At 52.6% G+C, this 26,301-nt stretch overlaps 2 protein-coding genes across 7 annotated transcripts in view; one reads left to right on the top strand and one right to left on the bottom strand.

Moving 5' to 3' along the window:
- Window positions 1-19,890, top strand: part of Fam163b (family with sequence similarity 163, member B) — a 31,658-nt gene extending 11,768 nt beyond the window's left edge. Inside the window, exons 2-3 of one of the 2 annotated variants that reach the window (XM_063284556.1) lie at window positions 16,930-17,045; window positions 17,694-19,890. In XM_063284556.1, coding sequence (XP_063140626.1) covers window positions 16,953-17,045; window positions 17,694-18,104 — 504 coding nt within the window. In that variant the 5' untranslated portion in view covers window positions 16,930-16,952 and the 3' untranslated portion in view covers window positions 18,105-19,890. The remainder of the gene's footprint in view (window positions 1-16,929; window positions 17,046-17,693) is intronic. The other variant, NM_001109458.1, reaches the window with a different exon arrangement.
- A 1,509-nt stretch (window positions 19,891-21,399) lies between these two features.
- Adamtsl2 (ADAMTS-like 2) overlaps window positions 21,400-26,301 on the bottom strand; it is a 36,754-nt gene continuing 31,852 nt past the window's right edge. For 4 of the 5 annotated variants that reach the window (XM_039106142.2, XM_039106143.2, NM_001427090.1 and 1 more), the window contains 4 exons: window positions 26,192-26,301; window positions 25,435-25,611; window positions 22,862-23,006; window positions 21,400-22,111 (listed from right to left, as the gene is read on the bottom strand). The exon at window positions 26,192-26,301 is cut by the window's right edge and continues 61 nt beyond it. In XM_039106142.2, coding sequence (XP_038962070.1) covers window positions 21,993-22,111; window positions 22,862-23,006; window positions 25,435-25,611; window positions 26,192-26,301 — 551 coding nt within the window. In that variant the 3' untranslated portion in view covers window positions 21,400-21,992. Of the gene's footprint in view, window positions 22,112-22,861; window positions 23,007-25,434; window positions 25,612-26,191 lie in introns of those variants that run through there. The other variant, XM_063283923.1, reaches the window with a different exon arrangement.

Genomic DNA, 26,301 nt, shown 5'->3' with positions numbered 1-26,301 from the left:
ACGATATGTGGATGTGGTACCCAGGAAACAATCACCTGTTGTCAGGAAAACAAACAACCCACAGAGAAGAGAATTCTGTAAGGAAAGACCGGAGTAGCTTTTGGTCCAAGCCCTCCAGAACTTTCCAGTATTCCAGGGATTACCATGCCTTCCTGGGTAATGGGATTTTTTTTTTCTTGAGACTGGGCCTCATCGAAACCGGAGCCCACTAGACCGATTGTCCTGGAAGCGTCTCCACTTGCACAACACTGGAATTAAAGGCAGGAGCCATGATGAGCAGATTTTACCCCTGGGCTACCTGATCAATCAGATTCAGTTCTCATGCTTACATAGCAGGCTCTATCCAGATTGAGCTGTCTCCCAGCCCCAGAATGAACTTTTCTGATAACCAGAACCACCATGCTCTGCCTGCCTTGGGCCGTTGTGCCGGCCATGTTCTTTGTGGGATGTTCTCTCCCACATCATCCTGGGTTATCTCCAGGGTTTGACATCCTGTTTACCCTCTCCTCGATCTCCCTGATGGCAACCTCCTTCCATTCCGCAGTCTTTTTTTTTTTTTTAAAGATTTATTTATTTATTATATATAAGTACACTGTAGCTGCCTTCAGACACACCAGAAGAGGGCATCGGATCTCTTCACAGATGGTTGTGAGCCACCATGTGGTTGCTGGGAATTGAACTCAGGACCTCTGGAAGAGCGGTCGGGCGCTCTTAACCGCTGAGCCATCTCTCCAGCCCCATTCCGCAGTCTTAACAAAAGCTCATGTTGCCCACAAGACTAAAAGCACTGAAAGAAGTGGTGTCTAAGTTAGGGAGGAGTTTATATGGTTTACACTTCCACACTGTAGTCCACTGAGCTAGGACAGAAACTCTCTGCAGGACAGGAACTGGGAGGCAGGAGCTGATGCAGAAGCCAGGGAAAGGTGCTGCTTACTGGTTTGCTCCCAATGGCTAGCTCAGCCTGCTTTCTTAGAGGACCCAGGACCACCAGCTCACGGATGGTACCACCCAGAAAGGGCTAGGATACCTACCCCCTATTGATCACTAATCAAGAAATGCCCTACAGAAGGATCTTGTGGAGACATTTTCTTAATTGAGGTTTCCTCCTTCCAGAGAACTCTAGCTTGTGTCAAGTTGATATAAAATCAGTTAGCACATGTCGGGGCATGGGTCCAGGGCCATGGTGTGCTAGAATTTAGTGAGTACTTGCTGCAAAATTGTAAGTAGATGGCTATGGCCTTAACACCCTGAAAGTGCCCGATCTCACTGGAATTGTGGGTAGATGATGTAGACAATGACTGACGCTGGAGCCCAAAAGAGGGAGCAAGGGTGCAATTCAGGGGAGACTTGCTCCAGGAACTGGTTGATTGATGGTTTTGAATAGAGCTAGAAGGAGTTCAGGGCTGACCGTCAGATTTCCTAAGACAAGAAAAGGGGGTGTGTAGAAAGGAAAAGAAAATGAAAAAGATAAAGACTAGGGTTGTGATTGGCAGGCAAGGGGAAAAAGCTCTTTCCTAAATGAATTCAAGGAGTCCTGGGAGATACTGGGGCTCCAAGCAGAACAGGTGGTGGGGGATGGGAAGGAAAGGCGACCACGGAGAGCCCAGGACACAGATGTGTAGACCTAGAATGAGCAGTTCTATGCTCAGAGATGGGTGGGGACACCAAAGAGGAAGACGTGCTCCAGAGAAAACCCAGGTGAGGGGGCGTTCTGGAAGGTGTGAGCCTGTCATGCGTGTTCTTATACACAGAGAACAGAACATCCCCACTCACCAGCCTGCAGACCTCGGGAACTGAACACCCGTCCTGTTGTCCTCTTGCCTTGGTGCCTGGGTCAGGGGAAATGAATGTGACTCAGTCAGGCCTGCCCAGAGCTCAGACTTTGCAAAGGAAACAGAGAGGAGAAGTCAGTGCCACATACTGCCAGACCGTAGCCTGAGCTAGTGATGTGTCCAGCCTGCTCAACAGCCCTGCCTCCTGGGGCTCAACAGGCAGGACCATGTCCTGGTTTGTCACCAGACACCAAATACAACCCCGTGTTCATCTCACAGTGAGCATGCCATACGAGGAGAGGCTGCCTGAAGAGTACCATAACTGCCTTAAGATAAGGGACTGAAGCACCAGGAGTGGTGGCACATTCCTGTCCTTGCAGCACTTTGGAGGACCCTGAGTTTGAGGCCAATCTGGGCTGCTTGGTTAGATCCTGCCACAGTAAACACAAGCTATCAGGACACAAGACACTATGACAGGAAGGATGTCTAAGTTTCTGCTCGAGTCTTTCTGATACCCAGGCAGACATGATGTCAAGGTGTCCAGAAGTATGAGGGGGAGTTGATGCTCTGAGACCTGAGTATGGGCTGCCTGGAGCACAAGGCCCCCTGATGTGGTAGGCGTGGCTAGTGACTAGGCCTGGTGCACACCACAGGAGTATGGTTTTGTGCAAGGCTGAAGGGATAGGTTTGCTTCTCAGCTGGGCTGCCTTCGGTGACAGTGTTTATTCCTGCCTGTCAGCCATCACTCCCAACCATCCCCTGGTCTGGCCGAAGCTCACTCCTTTTCCAAATCCCTCCCGACTTACTAGACTCAGCCCTCACTGGATATATTTAGGTTCCTACCCCATCTTTCCAGTGCCCTCACCCAGATCCAGGGTTGGACCCAGTATCAAGGCAGACACCTGTTCTATGCTCAATGAGAGAAGCCCTGAAATATCCCAGAGGCACCTCTGGGACATGGGGGTGGGGACGACAGCCCAGTCATGCTCCAGCCTCAGCTAGGCATACAGCAAAACTACAAGGAGAGACATGGCTGGGCCTTCCACTTGCATGTCCAGCACTGTCCTGTCCTGAGGCCAGGCCTCGGAGGGACAGAGTTGGTACCCAAGGAGTAAGACTTGTATTCTGAGAGCATTATTGGGCCTGGCCTTGCCTTGGGGCTCTTTGTTTAGCACAGGGTTCTTAGAGTGTGGTGCCTGAGCTGCAGGGTATCCTAGAGACAGTGAGTAATGCAGCGCTGCAGGGTAGCCTAGAGACTGTGAGCTAATGCAGTGCTGCAGGGTAGCCTAGAGAGGGTGAGCTAATACAGTGCTGCAGGGTATCCTAGAGACGGTGAGCTAATGCAGCACTGCAGGGTATCCTAGAGAGAGAGAGTGGAGCAGGGAGGGAGTGCCAGACCTTTGAGAACAGCCCATAATGTCCCAGTCTTGAGCTCACACCTTTTTCAGGGCTCTGTATGAATGCTGGGGGAGCCAAGAGCTGAAGCAGAGCAGTGAGCCCCCGAGTCAGCTCCCTTCAGTGTCCTGATTCGTTCATTTTCTGAAAGGCACAGAGTGTGTGTGTGTGTGTGTGTGTGTGTGTGTGTGTGTGTGTGTCCCCAGTGGCTCTCTCAATCCTGTTCCACACATGATCTATCAGCAGCTCTGCACTCATGACCTCTCACAGAGGGATCCTCAGCACAACTTAAAATTCCTGGCTGGGTTCAGAGTTCTGAACCATGTTGCCAGCTGGGGTTTGGGGCTTCTCTTGCATCCCAGGACTGTTAGGCAGAGATGGAGGGGCAGACAGGGGCCTGGTAAATGCAGAGTGAGTGGGTGTGTCTGATCTAAGGCCCCAGTGGGCTCTGAACCAGAGGTCAAGCAAGCCGAGAGGGGACTAAGGATCTGGCCCATCACCATCTCTCCATCTCAGGCTAGGATGGGGAAGACTAGCTGGACGAGTGCCCACCCAGCTTGCACTCAATGATCCACCCCCCCCCTGCCCACAGGTTGATACCTTCCCTTTCCACAGCCAACATATAGAGGCTCCAGAAGCCAGCCTGCAGGCTTCACATCACTGAGCCCTTGGGGGTGCATCATCGGGGTCTCAGGGCCTCTCCAGCTCAGCGAGGGCTTGAATTCGAGGCACCCGGGCTTGGCCGCTACGCGCTGAGCTTGCAGCTTCCTTTGCTGTTCTCTTTGTGAAGATGTTCCAGCCATACACAACATGCTGTGAGGGTTAACAGAGTGTCACGTGGTTAATTAATAGGGTGATAATGGTTCCAGATATCCAGGCCTGGCACCACCCTGTCCCGCTCTGCCCATATTCCAGACCCTGACACGGAACCAAGAGTTATGCCGAGCTCTTGAGAGAGGAAGTTGAAAATTATTATTTAAAAAGCAAACAAACAAACAAACAAAAACAGAAAACCAACAGCAGCCTTTGTTATTTTTTGCGGGGAAGAAGAGCATCCCTCAGAAAGGCACCGTATGGAAGAGCAGCTCTCTTGACTGGAAACAGGCAGGGGAGGGGAGGGCCTCCCGAAAGCAGACCCTCTCCTCACACTGCGTGCTACTGCTACACTCACTCAGCACCCGCTAGTGTTTTCCCCCCACCCACCCAGCCCACACAACTGCATTCTGATACAGCGTCCCACTGAATGCTACAGTACTGCCCCCTTGTGGCTGGAGGACTGCCAACAGGTAGGAAGGCAGTCGTCTTTCCTGGGTGGGGTTGGTGATGCGGGAACTTGTGTCCTCGCATCTGGGTCTGGGGATGAGAGAAGACGTTGGCTCTGAGTAGCACGCTCACCCTCACTCACCCGTGTTTCTACTGTGTGTGCTTTTCTTTCCAATACTGACCTGTGCCATCTCCTGTGTGTAGAGTAACAACAGCCCTGCCCGGATGCCCTGGGGCTGAGGGGGGCCCTCAAGCCGGGCCCAGTGTCACTCTCCTCCTGATGCCTGCTGATCCAGATGTAGAACTCTCAGCTCCGTCTCCAGCACCATGTCTGCCAGCATGCCACCATGTTTCCATCATGATGGTGATGGACTAAACCTCTGAACTGTCTGTCAGCCAGCCCCAATGAAATGTTGTCCTTTATAAGGGTTGCCTTGGTCATGGGGTCTCTTCACAGCAATAGAACATTGACTAGGAGAGTCCCTTACTATGCTCCCACCTCCCTTCCCTCCTACTCCATTGAGCACAGAAGTTTGCCCCTCACTGAAGCAAAGCTCCTTCTGTAGTGGGGCTGAGCAACCCCCTCTCTACACAGGAGGAAGTAAGCTGTACCCTCCTATGCCACTTAGCACTGAACCTCACTTGTGAACACAGCCTACACAGGCCTCTTTATCCTGAGGTCACAGATCCAGGCCTGATTGCCAATGGTGTTCACTCTTATATCAGGTTCTTCAGCCCAAGGACGGGACTTTGTCGAGCTTTTCTCCCTGATTGTGTGCAATGGTGGATCAGACGGAGATAGGTTCAGGGTTCCCCGTTAGGTTCTGTCTGTCACTTTTCTTTGTTTTTATGCATGTCTGTGTATCTCTGTGTGTGTTTGTGTCTGTTTGTGCATGTGTGTCTGCTTGTGTATCTGTGTGTCTGTCTATGTGTATCTGTGTGTGTGCCTGTGTGTGTTTTTGTGTCTGTGTTTGTCTTTTGTGTATCTGTGTGTCTGTTTGTGTCTGTTTGTGTGTGTGTGTCTGTGTATGTCTGTTTGTGTGTCTGTGTCTGTGTGTGTCTGTTTGTGCATCTGTGTGTCCGTGTGTATGTCTATGTATATCTATGTGTGTGTCTTTGTGTCTGTGTGTGTGTCTTGTGTGTATCTTTGTGTGTCTGTGTATTTTTGTCTCTGGGTGCCTGTTTGTCTCTGGGTGTCTGTGTGTTTCTCTGTCTATGTCTGCCTGTGTTTCTCTTTGTGTGTCTGTGTGTGATTAACACCATGTCTTCCTGTGTGTTTCTCTCTCTCTATGTCTGCATGTTTTTCCTTGTGTGTCTGTGTATGTGTGATTAACACTATGTCTTCCTGTGTGTTTCTCTATGTCTGCATGTTTTTCCTTGTGTGTCTGTGTGTGTGTGTTAACACTATGTCTTCCTCTACTGTTTTCCATTATTTTTAATAATTTCTATTATTTCTTGAGGCACCATCTTTCATTGAATCCTGCTTGCTGATTCCACTAGACTATCTGACTCGTTACCTCCCCAGCATCAGGGTTCTAGACTGAGCCACCACACAGGCTTCTACATGAGTACTGGAAACCAAACTCTGTTCCTCAAGCTTTTACACCAAGTGCTTTACCCACTGAACCATCTTCTCAGCCCTCATTTTCCCTCTTGCTCTTGCCCTCCCTCCACATGTTCTCTCCAGCTCTCTGTGCCTCAGAGAGACCCAAGAGAAGGCATGCAGGCCACAGTCTAGGAAACTGAGTCCTAGATCAGGCAAAGGCTGATGATTAAGACAAAATCTGGTGGCTTCTGGAGTTAACCCACCAAAACAAGGCCCAATGGGATCCAGTCATGCCTGTGAGGCCAGCAACTACTCACCCACCCAAGGACCCAGCTACAACCCTCAGGCAGCAGCTTCATTCCCTCTGTGCCCTGCCTAAAAGCTCGCTCACTTGAGTTCTCTCTCAATCTCTCTCTCTCTCTCTCTCTCTCTCTCTCTCTCTCTCTCTCTCTCTCTCTCTCTCAATCTCTCCCTCTCAATTTCTCTCTCTCCAATTCCCAACCCCCATACCCAAGCCTGGGTCCTTTACTACGGCTCTGGGGTGGGGAGTTGCTTCTCTGGGTTTCAGGCAAAGTGGAACCTCTCTCCAGAGATTTGAGACAACCCCAGCTGGGGAGGGATCTCAAGAAGTGGGAAGCTCAGTCCCTGCCCCCATTTCCTGCTTCCCCATCAGCCTGGGCTCCTTCTCTAGTGCGTGCTCTCATCCTGGAGAAGTTCAGCTTCTTCTCTGCTCCTGTCTTCACACCCACCCCCTACCGCCCACCCCCCATAGGCTTTCCTGCCCAGCTCTGAGCCATACCCATGTGGATGGGCACAGGACTTTTCCCTTAGGAATCCTCTCTAAGTGAGACATTTTAGCTTTGAGTCAGTTGGAGCTGGTCAGCATGCAGCCTCCAAGAGTGGACTCCACAAGGCATTAAGTCCAGGAAGACTCCTCCGGGCTCACGGTCTCAGAGTCCATTGTGTATCTGCATCTCCTGTTTGCTCAATGGGTGGTTTCGCTCTCCAGGCTGGTTTATTCCTATAGAATATGGATCAGGTTATCTCTGCAAAGAATTTGAGAAGGCCTGGGATGCATCTGCTGATGGGTGGGTTCACTCGGCCACCAGGAAGGGCCATCTACCTAGAGGGAGCCCTAGGGTGAGATGGGCTCAGCCCACCAGACATGGCCAGGCTCAGTGATCTGGGATGACGCTGAGCTATTTGGCTGGGGTCTGAGAAGATTTCCACCTATAACACCCTGAGGAAGGCTGAGGGAGTATATGTGTCCCTCTGCTCCTTCTGGGGACCACTTAGGGACTGTAAGCCACCAAGCAGGCAAGCTCAGACAGATGTTGTGCCAACATCTCCCTAACCAACCCTAGGTCTAGGTGCATTAGTCCCCACGTTTGTGGGAGTTTTATGGGGTCCTCTATAGATTATGAACCCCTGGAAACCTTTCTGGGTCCTCAGGGCACTGGTGGAGCTTAGAGCTACAGGGGGATACATTTTAATGCTGCTGGCAGCTGCCCTCCAGCCAGCTGCCTCCTGTGAGCCCTCCCTTGTGGTGGGCTCTGGTTAGTGTCTCCAAGACCAACCCAGCCACACAGAGCTGCTGAACACTTTCCCATCTATTTATTATTGAATGAACGCAGGAATCTGGGAGCCCGCGGAGCGTGAAATTGGGAACAAATGCAGAGGAGGTCTAGACAGGAACCCTGTAGGCCGCTCTTTGCTCGCTGAGGACCGCAGGGCCCTTGGGCTTCCAGGTAGCAGACATACTTGTAACCAGACAGATGTGTTTGGGGGAGGGAGGGGGTTCTGATTCCCTGTAAGCTCTTGCCCAGACTCTGGCAAGGAAAGGAGGCTGCAAGGCAGCCAGCCTGTATTCCCAGACAGAGCCAACCCTCTTTCTCTCCCTGCCTCAGTTTCTCCACCTGGAGTGAGCAGTCGTAGTACCTCACTGGGTTGGAAGAGACCCTCATCCAACTAGCAGGTTTCAGGATCCCACGCTGAACAACCATGGTCCCAGTGGCTGTGTTTGCTAGGCTCTCAGTTCTGGTGCCCTGTGGCATTGGAAGTCCCTGGGTGCAGTGAAGCAGCTGGGTTTTCCCTTGGCACTGGAGCACTGGCCTGCACAAAACCGTTCTATGTGCCCTGAACTCTGTGGGGCCCTGGCAGGGCCTGAAGTTGGGTGCAAATCTTCTAAGGCTAGCGAGCAAAGTGGGCACAGTGAGGAGTGCAGAGAAAGGAGAGGGTTAAACACAGGATGCACAGTCCAGATGGCAGCTACGTGGGGGGCTCCTGCCAGAGGAGGGAGCTCACTGGAGGAGGCAGGTGGAGGCGTCTGGTTCTGCTGCCAGGTGTTTCCTGCCTTGTCCCTGCCCCTGCCGCTTGGGCCTCTACACAGGAGACAACGGGAGCTTGTAACATGGCCACTGTCCAGGCTGACTGCCTAGACATGGGTTATGGGAAACATGCTGTCACTCACCAGAACACCGCCCCGCCCCCCAGCATACGTACAGATTCCAAAAAACAGCGGGTGGAGGGTCCACGGAGTGGCTCCATCTTACTCTTTGCCCTTGAAGAAATAGAGATGAGGAGGGAGAGCTCGGGTTTATAAGGCAGTAAACCCATTTATGGTCCCAGGGGGGTAATTAACAGTTCAGCAAGAGCCTTACCAAATTGTGATGACTGGCACAAGAAGACTGCACAACTGCCTTAGGGTTGCAGACAGGCTGTAGGGTGGTCTCTGCCAGGTTGTCCTGGGTGCCTTGGGCTCTTTCTCTCTCTCTACTCCATCCCTTAAGGACGAGCATAGCAGCTTGTTCCAAAAAGCTCCCCAGCCTCTTCTCCCAGTGGGTGCAGCCCGACTTCCTCCCTGAGCCGCAAAGCATTCCTATTTCTCTTGGGCACTCAGGTTAGCCTTTCTCAGAACCTGTTGGGAAGATCTCCCTCAGGCAAGGACAAATGAATCAGAAGCCCTCTCCCTGCTACCTTGGCTCGGTGCCAGACACTGTTCACATCTATGACCCTCACGTTTGGTTGTTCATTTAAGTCACCAAGACCCCTTGTGGGTTGGTTAAAAATCCAACAATGTGGAGTAGATGGGAGCCTGTGGATAAACTGGACCAAATCCACATTGCAGAGGAGGGAGCTGGGGCCCAGGAAGAGGCCTCTGACCTGAGCTGGGGGCCGAGGAGTGGCCGTGGAAGGTCCTAGCCCTTGAGGAGAAGTTTAAGGAGGTGGAAGGAAGTGACCTCTGGTCTTTACTCTCCTTCCATTGACTAGAAGCTTGCCACATGGTTCCCGTGGTGTTTTCCAAATGCGTGGTACACACTGAAGGAATTCGGGAAGGCTTTCTGGATTAAGCGAACATATGTTCGTCTCTGATGGCAGTGGAAGTGTGGGAAAAGGGTATCCCTGAGGGAAGGCAGGTGGATAGAGCCAAGGGAAGCCTGGTCTCACACACACACACACACACACACACACACACACACACACACACACACACACCCCGAGACAGTTGGTGGTTCACTAGAGATGATGTCCGGCTGCATCTGAGCACGGCTGCCGGTGGCACAGCTGTACAGCTGCGCTGGGCCAGCCCTGGGACCTGGCGCCCATCTCAGGTGTGTATGTATCTGCAAAGCGATGCTGAGACGCTCCAGCTGGATGGCCCGGGTGTTGGAGCAGGGGCTGCTGACAGCCCTGGGCACCTGGCCTGAGCTGGCACCCTTCCCATCATGCCTCCAGGCTGCCTGCCGCTGGAGAGGACCCAGGCCCGAAGAAGCAGCAAAAGGCAGCCTGGATCCTGAGGGCCAAGTGAGGGATGTGTGTCTCAGACCTGGGAGAGGCTCTACTGTGAGTGTGGCCAGATAGACTCGAGGAAGGACAAATGCCTATAAGATGATATCAGCCTGCCCCTCACAGGATTCTCAGTGTTTCTTAAATCTTCCAAGGGAAGAAACTGAGGCATGAAAAACAGAGGCATCTGGGCCTGGCCAGTGACTGACTGGAGAGGCGCTAGGCTGGTATCCAGGTCTGTTTGTGGACATTGAATAGAGCACATCTTTCCCTGGCCTGCGGGGGCCCCTCAACCCTGACATGACTCTTGTGAGCTCTCTCCTCCCCTCAGCTCCAGCCCAGCATCCATGAGGGCATATGCTGTCCGTATAAGCCAGCCCCAGTTCCTGTGGCCATCAGGGAGCCTGCATGTGAGCACCAGTAGAGGGTCATTGCAGGACACTGAATCTTGACCTTCGGGGCACTGAAGTTCAACTCCCTCTTTGGCGTCTGTGTGCAGCAAGTTCACACCAGTATGGTGGCCTGTTGGGGCTATCTCTAGTCATCTGTCCTGGGTGTGAACAGCAGAAACCCACTTAAAGTGGTGTCTTTACAGTCTCAGAGGGCCCTGGAGACTTCATTAGGACAGCTCCACGTCTGTGTCTATTTCTCTGTCTGCAGTTCATTCTGACTGTCCACACACTTACCTGAGGATGCCAGCCCGTGCCTGAGGTGTCTTTACACATTGACCAGCAGGGAGCAGCGGTTCTCCTAATGCCAGTCTGATTTCCAGGAGAGACACTTTCCAACCCTAGGGTCTGTGTCCACCTCGAGCCCATTCATATCCATCTTATAATCCAAGGACAAGCAAGAAGGACATAAATGCGGCCACCGGAGCCTCTTGGCTCAGAGGCAGGGCCCAGAGTGGGAGCCAGGGCAAGGCTGGACTGTACCCCAAACTGTCTGCCACAGTGCATGTTTCCATGAGGTACTGTAGGACTTAGGGCATTAGCACAGAGATTTGTGTCTCAGCAGTCATGAGGGCAGCAGAGGACATAGTGCACTGAGGTAGATGGAGGGGGTCCCACAGACCCTACACATCCCTGAGCACATCCGTAGATCTGGCTCTAACCTGGCCCTGAGTGTTCGTCTTGATGGGGCTGGTGTAGAACAGGTCACTTCCCTGTTTCCATGCTGCGGTTTGTACATTGTCACAAGTGAGCAACCATGGGGACTCTGTCATCTCAGAGGGAAGGGTCTGTCTGACAAGCAGGTGGGATGAGAGGGACGAAGGCAGCCTCTGTGCATGAGAGACCCTGGCTACTCTTCCTCTCTCCTCTTATAACCACCAGGGCCCTGTCCCTGGTGTCGTGTCTTTCAACCGTAAGATACCACTGTGTGCTAGACTGGCACACACAGAACAGCCTCACCTTAATTGGGACATTGCTTGCTTTGGATCCTCCCGGGTGGACCCTTCTCAGTCCTCCTCCTAGAGAATCAGAGTTCCAGTAGCTGCCTCATCCTTCCCAGCTTCTCTGACCCCTGAGAAACGCTTTCTTGGATCTATTCAGTAACCCCAGAAAAACCAACCTTGTACCCCAACAGAGGGTGAGAGCAGGACAGTTGATTCTGCCGGCCACAGTAACAGCCTGTTTGGGTTCACCCTATTGTTAGAATGTGTGTCCCATGTACCTGGACAGCCCTGCAGCCACATACTGCCTGCCTGCTCCCAGCTCCTTCTCCTCAGGCTTACCGCCCTGGCAAGGCCAGCTAGCCAGCTGGCCCCAGCCTCCTGAGAGACTGAGGGGGACAGAGATGCCAGGCAGCATGCCCGGGAATGTGTAGGGTCCCTGGGGCTCCCTCTGTGTCTGTCTCTCCAGCATGTCTGTACCCCATTGTCTCACACTTCAGGGCTGTCTGGACTTGCCTGTGTTTGGAGTTGTCCCTGTGTCTGTCTGTATCTCTTGCCTTGTTCCTCTGGGTCTGTCTGGACCTGCCTGTCATCTGTCCGTCTGTCTGTCTGTCTGTCCATCTGTCTTCCGGATCTGAATTCCAGCCCCAGCCTGTGTCAAAGCATGGTCTGAGCAAGACTCTCCCTGGAAGTACATGTCTGTCAGAAGCAAAACACCAGTCTGTCAGTTACTCTTATACACCCCTGGAAGAGGATTTGGCAACCAAATCCCAGCAAGTTTTTGCTCAGGGTTAGCAGAGATTTAGAAACATGCTCCACAGGGAGTTTCCTTGCACAATTCTGTAACCGTTAAAGGTGGGTAATTGTGTCTGTGGGGCCCAGTGGGGAGGGCGTGGGCTCTTCGGCCCAAAGGAATGTGGCCTGGGTGTGAAGAGACCAGGAAGTTCCACAGTGGATCCAGAGAGCTCCCTAAGACCAGCACAGGGCTAGACTGCCACACAAAGCAAAGGAAAGTGCAACATGTCTTAATAGCAGCTTCTTGAGAAGGGGAAAGTGTTAATGCGCATGTGTGTGTATGTGTGTGTGTGTGCGTAAGTGTGCAAGTGTGCATGTGTGCTTGTATATGTATATGTGCATGTGTGCATGTGTGCGTGCGTGTGTGTATGTGTGCATGTGTGTGCTTGTGTGTGCATGTGTGCACATGTATGTGCATGTGTGTGTGCAAGTGTGCATGTGTGCTTGTAATATGTGCATGTGTGCATGTGTGTGTGCATGTGTGTGTGCATGTGCGTGTGTGTGTGCATGTGTGTGTGTGTGTGCACACGTGCATGTGCTTAGGACGAGACTGTGGAAGGAGAAATGCAGAGCTAAGACAGATTGTTGCTTCCAGGGCAGAGCAGAGGAAGAAAGGAAGAATGGAAGGAAGGAAGGAAGGAAAGGCTTCAAGTGCACCTGGATTTGTGCTGTGACCAAGCACTTTCCATAACTGAAAAGCAATTTTTAGTTAATTTTTAGGTTAAAAACAAGTAAGAAGAAAATGAGCCTGAGTGTGGGGAGCCACTGTTGAGAATTATTTGTGGTGACTTTGAAAGTCTTTTGATTTGACTCTATCCCCATGGGAGCAAACGCAGAGAGACAAGCAGTGGCCTTGCAGAAGGCTTCAGTGGGGATCTTAGCAGTGCCATTTCAAAATTGCTGCACATACAAGGAGGGATAACAAGTAAATTTAGGTTATTAAAAGAGAAGTAAAGGATTGAATTCTAATGAATGAAAACTCAAACCAAGAAACAAAATCCCAGAGTTTAAGTGCAAATACTCGCTTTTTAGGTCCTCACTTCTGGAAGTCTGAAGCACGTTGGCGGGAGACGCCTGCCTGCGGTCTCAGCACTGGGAAAGTAGGGTCAGGAGGCTTGGGGGTCTTAGTCTACATTAGGCTGTGTCTCGAAAACAGTAAGATAAAAGCACGGAGCCAGGGGGATGGCTCAGTGGGTGAGAGGTCAGGAACTCCAGCACTCATGCTGGGGGCATGGCCCTGCACCTGTAACCTTGGCACTGGGTTGGAGACAGGAGATCTCCAGGATGTCTTGGTTCCCAGCCTAGCAAATCACAGCGAGCTCCAGGTTCGGTGAGCAGCCCTGTCTCAAGGGCACGAGGCATGCACACATATGATTTGATGAGTTCGTTCACAGTAAAAGAGCCCAAGCTCTGGTTGCTGTGAACATTGAGACGGTGAGTACCACCTGTAAAATGGCACCAAGGGCTCATGAGGTCCCCAGGATGGCACAGTAGTAGCCATGGAGAGGTCTCCAAATGCACACGCAGTCCCAGTCAGCCACGCTGCAGTGAGCCTCAGACACAGCCTCAAGCCTCAGGGAGCTAGGTCCCCTCTAGGAGGTGGTGGGGTAAGAACTGGGCTTGGGTGTCCTCCCCTCTTCAGATGAGACTTTGCCATTGCCAGGTCAGCAAACTCGTTTAACTTTGCCTGGGAGAACCCCAGTAAATAAAGTGAGAGAAATGAACTTTGGGGAAATGGCTGTTTTGCATTTGCTGTGATATTGCTGGAACAGTGGCAGTTAGGAGGGAATCCCATGATGAAAGAACCAGGCAGAGCCATTGTCCACACAACATCACAAGGAGGGAAACCCACTGCAGGTGTCTCCTGACGCATCAGGAGGCCAGCCTAGAGTTCCAAGCGGCCGTGAAGAACCTACTAACTGCCACATGAGAAAACATGCCAACTCTAATACATAGGAAGTCCTGTGAGGTGACGTGGAATGGAGGTAAGAGTAGGGCAGTTGGGAACTCTGGAATAAAAGGTTCTAACACAAGTGGGTCATAACTCAAGCACACCCACTGTAAGGACGGCATCTCAGAGGATGGGGAGGCTAAGCAGAGGGGAGGCTTTTCTGAGTGCCCCCTGTCATCTGTACAGAAGTGTTTATGGATGCACTGAGATATGCTGTTTTCCCTTAAAATATTCTGGCCACTCCCTCAGTGTCATCTCTGAAAACCCACACCCTCTGGAAACCCTCGACTGTTAGTGGTGGAAGGACTGGGCTTGCCCAGGTACCGGGGCTGGTCAGGGAGGAGCCCTGGAAGACGGAAGGGCTGTGGGAAGCTTTGAAGCCTTGCTTCAAATGGCACTGGCCAAGACGGGAATGCTTGCCCTGCAGATGAGAAAGGGGAGACTGTGAAGGAGAGTCTGTGTCCTGAAGGTGGGGCTGTCGATCAGCACGGCCCATTGGGACGAGACCTGCAAGTGGCACATATGATGCAGGCCACCAGGGCAGCAGAAATCTGTCTTCTAAGAATTTGTCCTGAGAAAGTCATGGAGGTTGGTTTTGCAACATGAGTGACTCCCCATCACTTCCCTACAACACCACTGGGAATATATTTTTCTAATATATAAATTTTCTAAATAAAAAGGAATTGTTTTTTTTTCCAGTCTCATGAGACGAGAAAGTTCTAGAAAGAAAATCTACTTGTGGTATTAAACTGGACACGTAATGGTGAGAGTAGGACTGAAGAGATGGCTCAGTAATGTTTGCTGTACACACACACACACACACACACACACACACACACATGCACACACATGTATACACACAGAGACACAGACACACAGAAACACATACACACAAACACACACGTACACACATAGACACATACACACACATACATACACACATACACACACATATGCTCACACACATATACACACAGAGACACACACAGAAACACAGAAACACACACATACACACATACACACTCACAGGTACAAACACATATGCACACACACATACACATACATATGCTCACACACATATACACACAGAGACATATACAGACACACACATAAACACATAAACACACACATACACACACATACACACGCACAGATACATATACATATGCACACACATACACACAGACACAGACACATACACACAGATACATACACATATGCACACACATATATACACACATACACACAGACATGCACACATATGCTCACACACATATACACAGAGACACACACAGACACACACAGAAGCAGACACACAGACACACACAGAGACATGCACACATATGCACACACAAAACAAAAGGACACAAAATGGCGAGAGGTGGTGTGCTTTTGTAATCCCAGCAGTGGGGAGGTGGGGAGAAGCTGATGGGTGGGAGAAGACGTGTTGGCCAGTCATTTCAACTACTTGGTAAGTGCCAAGCCAGCACCAGAACCTGTTAAAACAAGATAAAATCGAACAACTCTCCCCACCCCGACTGCATCCCCCCACACACTGAAAGCTGTCACGTGTGGCTAAGCCCGACAACCCCAGCTCCATCCCCGGGACACACACTGAGGGAGAGGGCTGTCTCCCAGAGTTTGCTCTTGGATCCCCAAATGATGAATGCACACAAATAAATCGATGTTATAAAAAACAAGTCAGAAAACAAAGGAAGATGGATAGCTCCAGTAAAGACTGGCAGGTGGACCCCTGACCTCACACACAGCACATACATTTATCAAAACCAACACGGAGCCATGCACAGCTAGACAGAGGCAGTAAAAATGGTGAACTTATGTGTTGTGCATTTTACCACCACTAAATATGTAAGTGGAATTGGCTCTGTTGAGTGGTGCGATATGTCAAGAATTACACCATGGAAGAAAATGTATGAATGTGGGAAGATAGGCGGAGAGCCAGACACACCAGATCCGAAGCCAGCGTTCGGCTGGACTGGGGCTGCCACTTATTTGCAGTTTTTGAGACAGGGTCTGTGTATTCCAGGGTGATACCAGAGTTGCTCTGTTGCTGGAGATGACTTCGAACTTCTGACCCTCCGGCCTCCGTCTCCCTGCTGTGGTCACAGCTACATGCTGTGTCCTGCATTTTTTTTAAAATGGGGGTGTCAGGCTAGTCTGGAAGGGAGAGAACTGCGGCTAATGCTGAAGATGTGCTCAGGAAAGTTTTGCTGTAGAACTTGGGATGGCTCAGTCGGGAAAATGCTTGCCTTGCACACCTAAGGACCCGGGTTCCACTTCCTAGCACTCATGGAAAAGCTCAGTGTGGTGGCACACATCTGGAACCCCCGGCACTGAGGAGTCAGACACATGAGCTCATTGGCCAGGCAGCTGGCCAATCAGTGAGCCTCAGGCTCTGTAAGTGGGCTGTCTCCAAAAGTAAGGTAGGAACAGACGAAGGAAGACGGCTAATACTGATCCTGCCCCGTGGCCTCCATGCTGACATGTCGTGGACACGTGTGTGCATAGACATTGCACACAGAGACAGAGAGACAGACAGACGGATGGACAGGTGGATGGACAGACAGGGTCAGGGGCTGGAGAGACAGCTGCGTGGTTAAGGGCACCAGCAGCTCTTCCAAAGGACCCTGGCTCCCAGAACCCACACAGCAGCTAACAGCTGTCTGTAACTCAAGTCCCAGGGGAATCTAAAGCCTTACAGTCCCCATCAGCACAGCATACATTGTGCACAGACATACATTCGGGGCAAGACCCCATACAAATAAAAATTAAACAAACTTCAATGTCAGGCCATTAGCATTCACCTTTTGCAAACGGGGAAACTGGGGCTAAGAGGTGGCGCAGGGCTTGGAGACTTGGAGTCTCCTCCTGCCTGCCCCATTGCAGACTGATGTCTGTGGCGAGCACGTTCTGGGGGTTGCCTTTTCCCCTCTGGATGGTCCTGGGCAGTAGACAGGTGGCTGTTGCGTCTCAGAGGCACTAAGCACGGTGCCTGTGGTGTCTGTTGCAGGCTGTTGATGGAGAAGTGGGCGGATGACAGCCGGGACTGTGGTCATCACTGGGGGCATCTTGGCAACTGTGATCCTCCTCTGCATAATCGCTGTTCTGTGCTACTGTCGACTCCAGGTACTCCCGAGGGGTGGGGAAGGAGACCGGGTTGGAGCGGGACCTGAAGGGTGACTCCACAGAGGGAGCCATCTGCCAGGATCCAGGAGAGAGTGCAGGAGGATACAGCCAGACTTCAGGGGAGATGCTCTGCAGTGAGGTCAGAGTCTGTCTGTGCTGTTCAGTGGCCCAGCTATGCAACTAACTGAAGGCTTTGGCTGAGGTCCAGAGGCCACCAAGGACTTAACCAGGGACACACAGCCCTCCAGGATGGCAGCAGTGAACAGTGTGTTCTTGCATATCTTACACCCGAGCTGTAGAGGTTCTCGAGGTCCCATGTCTTCCCAAGGGGAGGGGAAACCGGTGTGCAAGGCACACCCAGTGCCTGTGGCTCAACTCTAGGATAGAACGTGGCTTGCCCATCTTTGCCCGCCTTTAGGTTTCTTACCCATTTGTGCCTCGGTTTCTCTGCCTGCGAATCAGAAGTTAGAGCTACTTTCAGCTGTGAGGGTGACCTCACGGGGTCACCTTACTGCAGGGACCTCAGCCCTGAGTGGGTGGGGGTAGACGCCGGGTGGTGCTGGAACAGGTGGGGGTGACCGAGAAGGGCCACCTTGCAGTGGACACTGGTGGGAAGTGCACTGTGGTCACCTGGCCCTCTGCCCACAGTATTACTGCTGCAAGAAGGACGAATCCGAGGAGGACGAGGAGGAGCCCGACTTCGCTGTGCATTCTCACCTGCCGCCCCTTCATTCCAACCGCAACCTTGTGTTGACCAACGGGCCAGCTCTCTACCCGGCTGCCACCACCTCTTTCAGCCAAAAGTCCCCGCAGGCCCGTGCCCTCTGCCGCAGCTGCTCCCACTACGAGCCGCCCACCTTCTTCCTGCAGGAGCCAGAGGATGACGACTTTGAGGGCGTGCGCAACGGCGGGGGCCGCGTGGCCTACAAAAGCATCAGCCAGGAAGATGTGGAGCTGCCGTCCGCGAGCTTCGGGGGCCTGCAGGCGCTCAACCCCAACCGCCTCTCTGCCATGCGGGAGGCCTTTTCCCGAAGCCGGAGCGTAAGCACTGACGTGTGACGGGCCTCTATCCTGCTGAGGCACCGAGCCCTGGGTCCTGAGATCATGACAGGATACCCGCGGCACACTCCAGCCCCATCTCCAGACCTCTGCTCAGCCAGTCTTCCCTGTATCCTTGTCCTAGGGGCTCCGGGAATGAGGAACCCCTGGGCCCTCTACAAGGATAAAGCCCAATGAACCAGATGTGGCAGCTGTGAGTAGGGACAGCTGTCACAAGAAGGGAGGCAAGGGACAGGAGGGTAAGGTAAGGCTGCGTTGGGGCCCAGGGGCCTGGTCCTATTTCCAGGAAGTGAGAAGATGGATACTGTCTCTAGCAACTAGTCTGTCTCTGGCTTCATGGTCTTAGCTGTCAGTCCCTCCCCAGACCTTGGGCTTCCTACCTTGCTTAAGTGGTCTCACCGGTTGCCAGTGACCCTACAAGCATGAACCTTCCTTAGAGACTGTGGACCAAATAAATATTCTGTCCCTTCACCCCATCTCCCCTTTCCCATCCTTCTCCCCACCCTCTCTTCATTCCTTCTCCGAGCCTCTCTGCCTCATGCCCCTGAACCTAGATACCAAGCATCTGCCCCAAGATTGAGATGCCCATTGCTCTGGCTTCCTCAAGATGGACAAGTCTCCCTGTGAGGAGGGAGAGTGTAGGAGTCATAGTGTACGTGGACGCTTGCTCTACCCAGTCTGCTCTTTCCTGAGAGAAGAGGCGTACACACAGAGGCCCTTGCTCTGGGAGGGTTTGACACTAAAATTTACACATTGGGCGCTTAGCCCTAAAACCCATACATCTGACAGACATCCAGTGAGGTTGCAGAAGCACTGGAGGTGACCCGGCTATGCACTAGAGGTCTCAGGTGTTGACTTACTGTGACTCTTAGGCAGACCAGCCCATCCACGGGCTTCCCTCCCCATGCATGTAGTTTTGGGGGGTGGGGGACTGGCTGCAGAAAGCCCTTTGAACTCTGGTCCTCAGTGGGTACTAAGGTCCTTTGGGGAAGCTGAGCTATAGACCATCTACTTCCTGTTTCCTGCTCAGAATGAGGGACTGCAGGCCCAGTCAGCCAGAGCTTGCTGCCCCTGTATGAAAGTCCTGTCTCCACTCATGCTGCTCCAAGCCCCCAGCTGTCTGAGAAATCAGCGTCAGGTGACCAAGATGCTCCAAGCCCAGAGCCCTAGCCATAAGGAATGCAGTTCTCCTGCTCCAAAAAGAGACAACTATTCTTGGCAGCATAGCCTCAGTTTCCTTCCCCTCGGGGCATCTTTCATCCCCAGGCCCTGCCGTGGAGCTCCAGACGGAGCAAGTGTCCCCATGAAGGTGCCTTCCTGTAGGACAGTGGCCACTCCTGAGCCAGATCCCACAGCAGAGACCTCCACACTCATTACAGGCAGCTGAACCATGCGAGTGAGGACCTGCTGTCTTTGGCATTCTGAATTCTTTCTCCTTTTCTTTTTCCTGCCTCAGTTTGGTCTTGCTAACAGAATCTACCCTTAGACTCACAGACGTCCCCAACCTACTTCTTCCCCCTCTGCTCTCTTTGTCCCATTCTATCCATCCTGTGGCATCGTCCTGTGCACTGCTTGGGGTATGGGTGAGGTAGGGAGGGGTGCTCTGGGCTGTTCTGTCTTCGCCTCCTACCCCTCCCTTTTAACCTCCATCATCTCTGTATAGATCCATAGACATTTTCAAAGTGGATTAAACATCTGTCCCTATCAATCAGCACCACCACGGGACCTGCCAGGGGCCCGCACAGCACCCTGGAGAAAGCAAAAGCCAATAAATTTGTTTCCCACAGCTCAGTGTGTGGCTGCTTGTCTGTCTACCCATTGGGCACCTTCAGGCACAGATGGAGTCCACCTTCTCAGCCCAAGCTGCTAAGCTCTATCCAGAGCTGGGAGCAGCTCTCGGGCAAAGGGGCATCATAACAAGCAATCTTTGTTCCAGGGCCCAGGGGCTTTCATGATTGCTGTTAGCCAATCAGAAAAACGGATTGAGCACGATGGGCTGTTTTTCTTGGGGACAAGTGGCTGCCAGTTCCTCAGTATAGCTGCTGACTGATGATACCCACCTCAGAAAGATGAGACAGCCATTGCTGGTGGCACACCTGACACAGAGCTTGGTGTAAGAGCTTCACCCTGAAGGCTAACAGGAAGGGTTGTGGGATGAAGTAGAGATGGAGAAAGTCGGGGAGAGAAGGGATGTGGAGAGGTAGTGGTGAACTCAGGTGTGCCTGAGGCCTCAGCCCCTGAGACACGTGGACATGGCTCTGTCTGAGCCCAGCTGGTGACCTGAAGCACAACTGTCTCCCAAACCACTGACTCCTGGATTTAAGGGCCTAAAATAAAATCTCTAGGGACAGCCACCCTGATTCATCCCCTGTGGTACAAGCTTACACAGAAGCAAAAACGCACTGGACCATGTTGCTGTCTCAGTTTCCCCCCAAACACTAAGCCCTTCAGGGACAAATCTCTTTGTCAGACCCGTCCTGGACAGACTGACCACAAAGCACAGGAGACAGCCACCAGCCTCCCTACTACCTGGGCCTGAAGGACTCTCCAGGGTGCTGAGACTGACTAACCCTAACCCTGATCATCTCAGATTCAGCTCTGTCTTCCCTGCCTCCCCGGGGGCTCTGTGTGTGTGTGTGTGTGTGTGTGTGTGTGTGTGTGTGTGTGTGTGTGTGTTCGTGCGTGTGCGTGTGTGCACTGTGTGAGCGTGTGCATGGGTGCACATGTGTGTGAGTGTGTGCATGTGTGCACATGAGCGTGTGCACATGTGCGTGTGTATGTGCATGTGCATCCATGTGCTGTTCTCTTTCACTCTAGAAAAGGCAGTCTGCAGCAGCATCCCCCAGTAGGCCCCTTGTGGCTCTGCACACACAGCCCTGAGGATGGTCCTTGAGAGTAGTAGATGGCCTTGGGTGAAACCTGATGAAGTACCAGAAGCCCAAAGTCGCCCACGCTGCAGGAACTCTTGGAAGACCTCGCCTTTACCTCGTAGCCTTCCCGTGCCATCTGCTCCACCAGCATTCTTATGGTCCTGTGTTCTGTCCTCTCAATGAGCCCCAGATCCAGGACAGCTAAAAATGGTGAGAGATCCGTGCCAATGTCTACCTCAACACTGTCCTGCTGCCCACAGTGCCTCTCCCTTGCACTCCCTGCTCTTCTGGTAGCCTTTTGTCTACATTTGTACCTGATTGCCCTGTTCCTACCCATCCCTTCTGCACCTGCTGCCCAGCAAAGAACCCCATACAGTCCCTGAGGCTACCCACCATTTTTTCCAAAAGTGACCGAAACCCCAGCATGCTGCCATAAATACAGGCACTTTATTAACATGCACAGTAAGTAGTGAGGAGGCTGGTAGGGACACCCAGGAACACGGCTGTCCCTCCCAGCTAGCACAAGAACTCTGGGAGGGGAACAGTGGCACTAATGCCATAGGAAGGGGTACTTCAGTACCTTCCAGAGACAGGGCAGCCCGGGCTCCTCAGCTGACCCAGGAGCCCTCCTTACAAGACAGCCAAAGAAAAGAGACTCTCTCCTTCCTGCGTCACCGGCAAGTCACCTTGAGAGGGTTCTGTCACATCAGAGTTGGGTCTGGGGAATGGGCAGGTACTGCCTACTCTGGTTTCCGTCCTCTGAGCTCTCTGGGATGGGCACAGACACAGGATCCTGGGAGTGCATGTACAGTTTCCCGCAGCAGGGTGGCTCCATCTGAGAAGGGGCCTGCGGGCCCTGGAGGCTCTCACCCAGGGCAGAGACAAGGCCACAATGTCAAAGTCCCTTCCTGTCAGTTGTGCTCCAAGTCACGTCTTCACAGTCCAGAATCCCCTGCAGGGCGGGTGTCCAAGGAAAGCCCCAGATGGCATGCTTATGTCTTGGGGGCTACAGCAGCAGCTAGGAATGGGGAGGCCTGCAGGAGCGGCAGCAGGCTTTGCTGTAGTACCAATGGCCACAGAGGTTCACTTTGATGGCCAGTGCACAGTTGGTGCCGGGCTGGTCTTGGCAGCTGTCATCTGGAGACGGGACACAGTGCAAAAGGGAATGGTGAAAGGCCAGAAGACCAAAGGAGAACAGCTCCCAGGGTCCCCAACCCTTGCCATACCATCTTCACAAAGGCAGGAGCTCACTAAGGGCAGCCCAGCTGTCCCACTATGAGCAGGTCAACAGAAAAGCACTTTGGTCTTGGTCCAGAGGATTCCATTTCCATCTCAGCCACCCCTATGCTAATCTAATCTAAGCCCCTCTTGTGGAAAAGATGGATTCCATTAAGTGATTTGATCTGATCACCTGAGGAGCAAAACCCTAGAATTTGGGAGAGTCCCTGAATCCCTCTGAAAAGTCCCAACACCTCCAGGGCCTGTGACTTCCTCTCCCCTTCCCTCAGCATTCCCAGCGTTCACTTCCCCCTACATTTGGCATCAACTCTGAAGACTGGACTTTGACCATCTTTCCAGGTGTCATGTCTGAGACCTCTCGGCCTCCTGAGAGTCAATACCTGTTGCTCAGACCAGGTCGTCTTGGTCCCTGGTCCCACAGCTTCCCCAACCATGCTTTATGTCAGTGCCTTTTCCAATACACAGGTCTCTGTGTAGGTTCCCTGAGCCTCAGGTAGGCCATCCCCCTCAGAGAAGACCCCTCCTATAGACACACCTATGTGTCTCTTGATGCTTCTCTCACGGATGTCTGTTGGTCCTCTAGACCCTGGCTCTGACCACAACTCCTCTAGACACCCCATGCCCTGTGCCCAGACTCGTCTTTCTCACCTGGGGGCTCTGTGGGACATGGCTGTAAGTCACAAGCCTGTCTTCCGACAGGCTTCACCAGTGGGTCACATCCACGGACAATGTCGGTTCCCTGGTAACACTTCACATCTCGCATCCTCACACCTACCCCACATGTCTTGGTGCACTGGTGTGGGACGGACGGACAGACAGACAGACAGACAGACAGAAAAGTGCATAATGAGGCTCCCCATAATGACAGAGACAGGGAATCTCATCACCCAGGACTCCTTCTGCACCATAACCAACCCATAGGTTAGCCAGGACACAGCAGTTCCTTGGGACCTGGAGCCTGAGCTGGGGCTGAGTGGAGAGTAGAGGCAGCAAAGGGAAAGGCGCCATCTGCCTACTGTGCCTCAGTTTTCCCAGCCTCACCGTGAGAGGGTGGCCCCTCCTGGGCCGACTATGACCTGCTGAGTGCTCAGGTCCCATCTGTCTCAGATTAGTGACACAGAGGGTTTGCCGTGGACCAATCAATGCAATATCCAGAGCTACCACTCCGAGTCCAGATGTCCCCCTCAGAAAGCCTGCTGAGCTACCCAGAATACCAGGGACATCTGCTGACCCCAGTGACCCAGCTACCCCCTGCCAAGATCCTGCAGGCAGTGGTTCCCTGATGTGCTGACCCCACATCACCCAGGCATGCCTGGGCCTGAGGTATGGGGAGGCCCCTGCCCCAGGCTCACCCCTTGTCTGGTTACCAGACACAGAGCAGCTAATGAAGGCTGGCATGAGGCCACCCGACTGCTCACCCTCCCTGAGAAGAGGAGAGGCTGGCTTGGCACAGGCAGAGTGGATCCTTTGCCCTTTGCAGATGCCCTAAAGATATGTGGGCTCCTGGCAGGTCCTAGCACCTGCTTGTCTGTCCCTGGCAAATGCATGGAGCAGAGCAGTTGGATGGGGAAAGCACTGAGTGTAGAGAATGTCATTGCCCCAACCAGGGACAGAAAGGACAGACTCCCACATGTCCACCACTCATGTGCTCCAGTATGCTCCTTCTGCTCATCAGGGAAATATGGGAAGCACTCCTCCCTCATGGCTACTTTGGGGACCCCCCTTATTCTTTCTCCTCCTCATTGCCTGAGATGGTCCCAGAGTTACTAGGCTCTGGCCACACAGCTACCCCAAGACCAGTGTTCTTAAAGTACATGAGTCATTGGGCTCCCCAGGCCACAACCAGACGACTGGCTAGGCTCAGTCAGTTCAGAGACCCTCATGAGTCGCTCTCTACCTGCTTCCCCTACTGATGCTGGTCCTCAAGCACTGCTGTGCACCCTCTAGGCAGCCACAGCCTACCTCCTTTCCTTCTTACCTTGGTGGTGATGTTCACTGGTAGATATTACAGTGCGTGCGTGTGTATGTGTGTGTGCATGTGTGTGTCTGTGTGTATGTGTGTGTGCATGTGTGTCTGTGTGTATGTGTGTGCATGTGTGTATGCATGTATTTGTGCAGGCATTTGTGTATGTGTGTGCATGTGTGTGTGTCTGTGTGTGTGAGTGCATGCATGTATGTACGTGTGTGTAGAAGAACCCTTGCTTAAGATGGGCAGCCACTGGGGCCTCGCCCCACAGAGCCCTTGGACTTTCAAGATTTGGATTTGTAACCTATCCATTCCAGAGCTGAACCTAGAGAGGACAAATGCATTGGGGTCTTGGACACTATAGAACACCACAGTGAAGGCTCTGGGCTCCCAGCCCCATTTGGAACTCCACATTGTTCCTAAGCATTCAGAGCTGACCTATGTAAGGCCCAAAGCCACAGGCAGCTGGAAACCCTGTGCTGCCCAGCCTGACCACGTGAGTGCTGTCCTCAGGCAGAAATGGACCTGAGGTGCAGTTACTGCTGTGCCAATCAGGGGCTAGACAGGGAGTTCCACCCACCTCATCGATGGTAGCCCCTCTTACCCCACTCTGCTACCGCTGTCTCTCTGTCCATCACTAACCTGTGAGTTCAGAGCCCCATGTCTAATGCCCCTTAAACTCTGCCCCCATGTTGGAAAGCTCTCTTGACTTCAGTTTCTTCCTCTCCATGAGTGCCAATTGGAAGAGATGTGGAGACCAGTGCTAGGCCACAGCTGCCTTCAGTGACCTCTGTGGCAACAGGTGAGAGCTCTGTTCTTGCTTCAGTGATGAGCATTTAGCTCTCTCCAGCTGAGTCAGGAGAGCCTACTCTTCGGCCCACTGGCTCAGTGTCTGCCACCTGTGTGTTCAAGTCTCACGTCCCTGCCTTAGCCAATCTTATTGCCCTCTGTGTCTACAGGAATTGGGACATCCTTCGGGGATTACTGGGAATACTTGCTACCAAACACCACTTAAAGCTTCAACTCTAAGCCAGAAGTGACCAGGCCCAGACAGTCCCACAAAGAGAGTTGCAGGGACACCCAAGAAAGGTCAGAAAAGGCTGCTGGGCAGGTCTCCTCCAGTCAATCTAGAGGCATCCAGGAATAAGCACCCTGGCTGACTGAGGCTGGGAGGAAGGCTTGGTGGACATTGGCCGAGATGGAGGTTCTGTGGCAGGATCAGAGCCAGCCTCACCGGAGTTTGCTGGGTGCTCACCTCTGACCAGGGGCTGGTGTACCACTTGAAGCAAGGTCTCTCGAAGCACGTACTTTCCTCAGGGGGCTTCCTGGCTAGCCCACATTCAGAACCACTTCGCATCTGAGGCTTCCCATTGGCCAGCTCCATGCAAAGAACTAACCGCTTCTTCACGCCACGCCCACAGGTAGTGTTGCACTGAGAAAGGCCAGACAGGATGGGTCAGCGGCCAGAAGCTCAGGGAACCAGAACCTGGGCCACAGCACTTCTGGTGGTCAGGAATTGGTCGATGATATTTGGGAGAACGTGTAAGCGCTTTCAGCTGGGGGATTGGCTGAGAACTCTTTGTTCGGTAACCGTTTGGTCCTATCCAGATTTGATCAAAAGCAATTGGGCCCCAAACCATCTGTTTTGAAACAAATTGGCTAATGTAATTTGCCCAGGGATGATCAGGCCAAAATCAATTCTGCAGAAAGCAATTTGGCTCAAGATTTAGTTAATAGTGGCCTTGCCGGAAACCATTGACTGAGAGCAATTGTCTGAAATGGCAAGTTGGTGACAATGACAGGTTGAGACAGAAGACCAAAAGGTCATGATAACAAAAGGTCATCAAGGGCCCAGGGCTGAGAGTGGCAGCAGACTCGCCTAGGTGGGGAGACAGGGGATGGTTTTACTATCTTGAGTTCTTCCTTGTGACCAGCCATTGACACCCAGGCCAACCCTCCCCATCTGCTATGTGATCCAGAGCAAGGCCCTAATCAAACTCCTGGGTACTCACCCTTTCCCAGTCCTGAGCCAGCCAGTGTGCTGGGCAGTTCTTGTCCCCACAGGGGTGGATGGCCAGAGGCTTTGTCTCTGTCTGGCACTGGGACTCGGGGACTACCCGTC

This window comes from Rattus norvegicus, chromosome 3 (assembly GCF_036323735.1).
Source record: "Rattus norvegicus strain BN/NHsdMcwi chromosome 3, GRCr8, whole genome shotgun sequence".
Lineage (NCBI taxonomy): Eukaryota > Metazoa > Chordata > Mammalia > Rodentia > Muridae > Rattus > Rattus norvegicus.
The sequence above is the reverse complement of the archived record's forward strand: the minus strand, read 5'-3'. Positions and strand labels throughout refer to the sequence as shown.